The 2,500-nt window shown below is 40.8% G+C and overlaps 1 protein-coding gene across 2 annotated transcripts in view; it reads right to left on the reverse strand.

The window, feature by feature from the left end:
* Positions 1–225: 225 nt before the first annotated feature.
* Positions 226–2,500, reverse strand: part of SARC_13067 — a 2,284-nt gene continuing 9 nt past the window's right edge. Inside the window, exons 1-3 of one of the 2 annotated variants that reach the window (XM_014292811.1) lie at positions 2,192–2,500; positions 1,562–1,703; positions 252–959 (exon numbers count right to left, since the gene is read on the reverse strand). The exon at positions 2,192–2,500 is cut by the window's right edge and continues 9 nt beyond it. In XM_014292811.1, the coding sequence (XP_014148286.1) occupies positions 293–959; positions 1,562–1,703; positions 2,192–2,381 (999 nt within the window). In that variant the 5' untranslated portion in view covers positions 2,382–2,500 and the 3' untranslated portion in view covers positions 252–292. Of the gene's footprint in view, positions 960–1,561; positions 1,730–2,191 lie in introns of those variants that run through there. The other variant, XM_014292810.1, reaches the window with a different exon arrangement.

The raw sequence follows: 2,500 nt of genomic DNA on the forward strand, positions 1-2,500 counted from the left end.
TATATATATATGTAGGAATACAAATAAATACATTCGTTTTGATGTTTGCGAATGTTCGTCGTACTTTTACTATATTTGGAATCGTCGTTATAGGGCGCCAATTTTGGGTCGTTAAGGCAATCATAGATGTGAACTCGAACCTTCATTCCTCGGCCTTGACAAACAAATGATGATATCCAATTCAAGTATATTATCATGTAACAGTGCGAAACTGTAATAGGTAGCGAAGTGATTCTTGGCCAATACCACCCAGAAAATTGCAATAATTAAATTAGCTTTAATTAGTAGTCTTTCAATTGCTAGAAGCATGCATCCCCGCCTCTTCCAGTATGTTGTCCACAAACTGATTATAAACTTCTGGGTGCGACTTCAAATGTTGCACGTGGGGACTAGACTCTAGCCTAATAGCCGTGATTTCCACACCCTTCTCTTTGCGGTATGCTATCAGCTCATCTAAGTATTTCGCATCTGTCAGTTCATCATCCACACTATATATATAGTATTGTTTACACCCCAAATTGCTTTGCTGCATGTGGTCCCAGAACACAACTCCTCTGCCGGGAGCGCCAGTAGCCCTAGCATACACCACACCTAGTGCAGCAACAATGCCGAACACCGCTTGCACACCGACTCTCAGTATAGCACTACCAGGTATTGCATGACCTATAGCCGTAACACCAGCCTGAAGGTGCATCATTGCAGGCGCCGAGTCAAACACCTGACCCCCAAGTCGAATGCGATCGGCGGCCAATTGTGTATTCTCTTGCAGCTTTGTATCCTTTTCAATCACAGTGCCAGGATTGGAAACCGTGCGTTCTACATCCTGACTGTTTTCCTGAATTAAGTTTTCTATTGTTTCCACGACAAATGCGCCTCCATTGCTGAATGCATGTACGATCAGGGGCACTTTGGTGTTGTCTGCCATTGTTTCTACTCGATTAATGGAGCTGGCTGCCTCACTGAAAGGTTGCAGAGAAAATTATTAGGCAATGATAATTTGCCATTGTACTCAATGTGCCTAGCACACAGCAATCGACAACAGACAGTCACACATATATGAGACTGCAGCCGTACTGAACACACACGCACACACACACATACATATATATATATATATATATATATATATATATATCCGTATAAACGCACACACACTATGAACTCAACTCTCAGAAGTTGTATATAGAACAATATACACTGACGGTGGCAATAGTATATACTAGAAATTGATAAGAATATAAAAGAATACAACAGCAATATCGCAAAGTAGGAGAACTGCTATATAGAATAACAACCAAACAGCTGAATATCTCGCAATAAAAGACTGCGGTTAGATAAATCAAACTCATTTGTTTTGCGCATCACAATCGGCGATTTACTGACAGGCCCTTGCTAAGTTTCTTCGCGGAACTCGTATACTTATCCCATAGACATAATTAAATGATGCGAACAATTTCACCAACTGTTTAAAAAAATGTAAGCCGGATATCACACATACTACCGGTTATACACACGACGCACACTCGTATCCACAATCTCTCACAAGCAGTGAACTACATACTTTAATACGGATGATGCTAGTTCCCGCACGGCACTCGTGCCAGGAAACATGACCGACCCGGCCGGGGCTGTAGTGGCAATAGTCACACACCCTCTCTTTTGATACATCTCAGCATACTTGCCAAGTGGACGGTGTGTGGCCCCTGGTGTGCAAGTGATTAAGCGAGTTTTTTTACGTAGAATTGCGGATTAGCACGAATATACGTATTTTTTTGGAAAGGTATTATAAGTCAGATATGCACACAGGTAAAACAGCCACAATGAGATATACCACTATGAATTTGGATCAGTAATGAGCTTGTTTTCTAGATTAGAATTTCATATGTCAAACGAGAAAATAATGTGCTATTCTCATCCATCTCCACACCTCTGAACATAAAAATATACATATTGCGGTGAAATTCCATCAACACCTCGAGCATGCTAGTTAAACGAGTCGAATAGTACAATACACATAGCTGTGTCTGATAATCACCATAGGAAATTTCTGCTCAGTGTACCGCTTGCTGGAACACAAATATATTGAATCTTCTACTATAAATTAAATATACAGAAGCGGTCTAATCTACTGATTCAAAAAATAGACGATGACAAAGCGAATACGATATCATAACATAGTCATTGTGCATACCTAACCATCCTAGTAGGACTACTACAGCATTCACTTTCCCTGGAGGATTGCTCGTTATCACAGAGTCATTAGTGACGATAGTGGAAGCATCGACAGACATGTTAGAAGCGAGTCGCGTGTGAACGTAGGGATTTAATATATGTCTCTTTCTTAGCTGGGGAGGTTTCAACCGTTGAATAAGTCGAAACATATGTTGTGTGATATTTATCTTTCCTTTCAACTGGTTAAATACATGAATATACAGTCTGTAGGGTTCTGCGAGCCCGGCGCGAAGTGCATCGGGGATATATTAACACTATATCGGTGATC

Source organism: Sphaeroforma arctica, assembly GCF_001186125.1.
Source record: "Sphaeroforma arctica JP610 unplaced genomic scaffold supercont1.2866, whole genome shotgun sequence".
Classification (NCBI taxonomy): domain Eukaryota; class Ichthyosporea; order Ichthyophonida; genus Sphaeroforma; species Sphaeroforma arctica.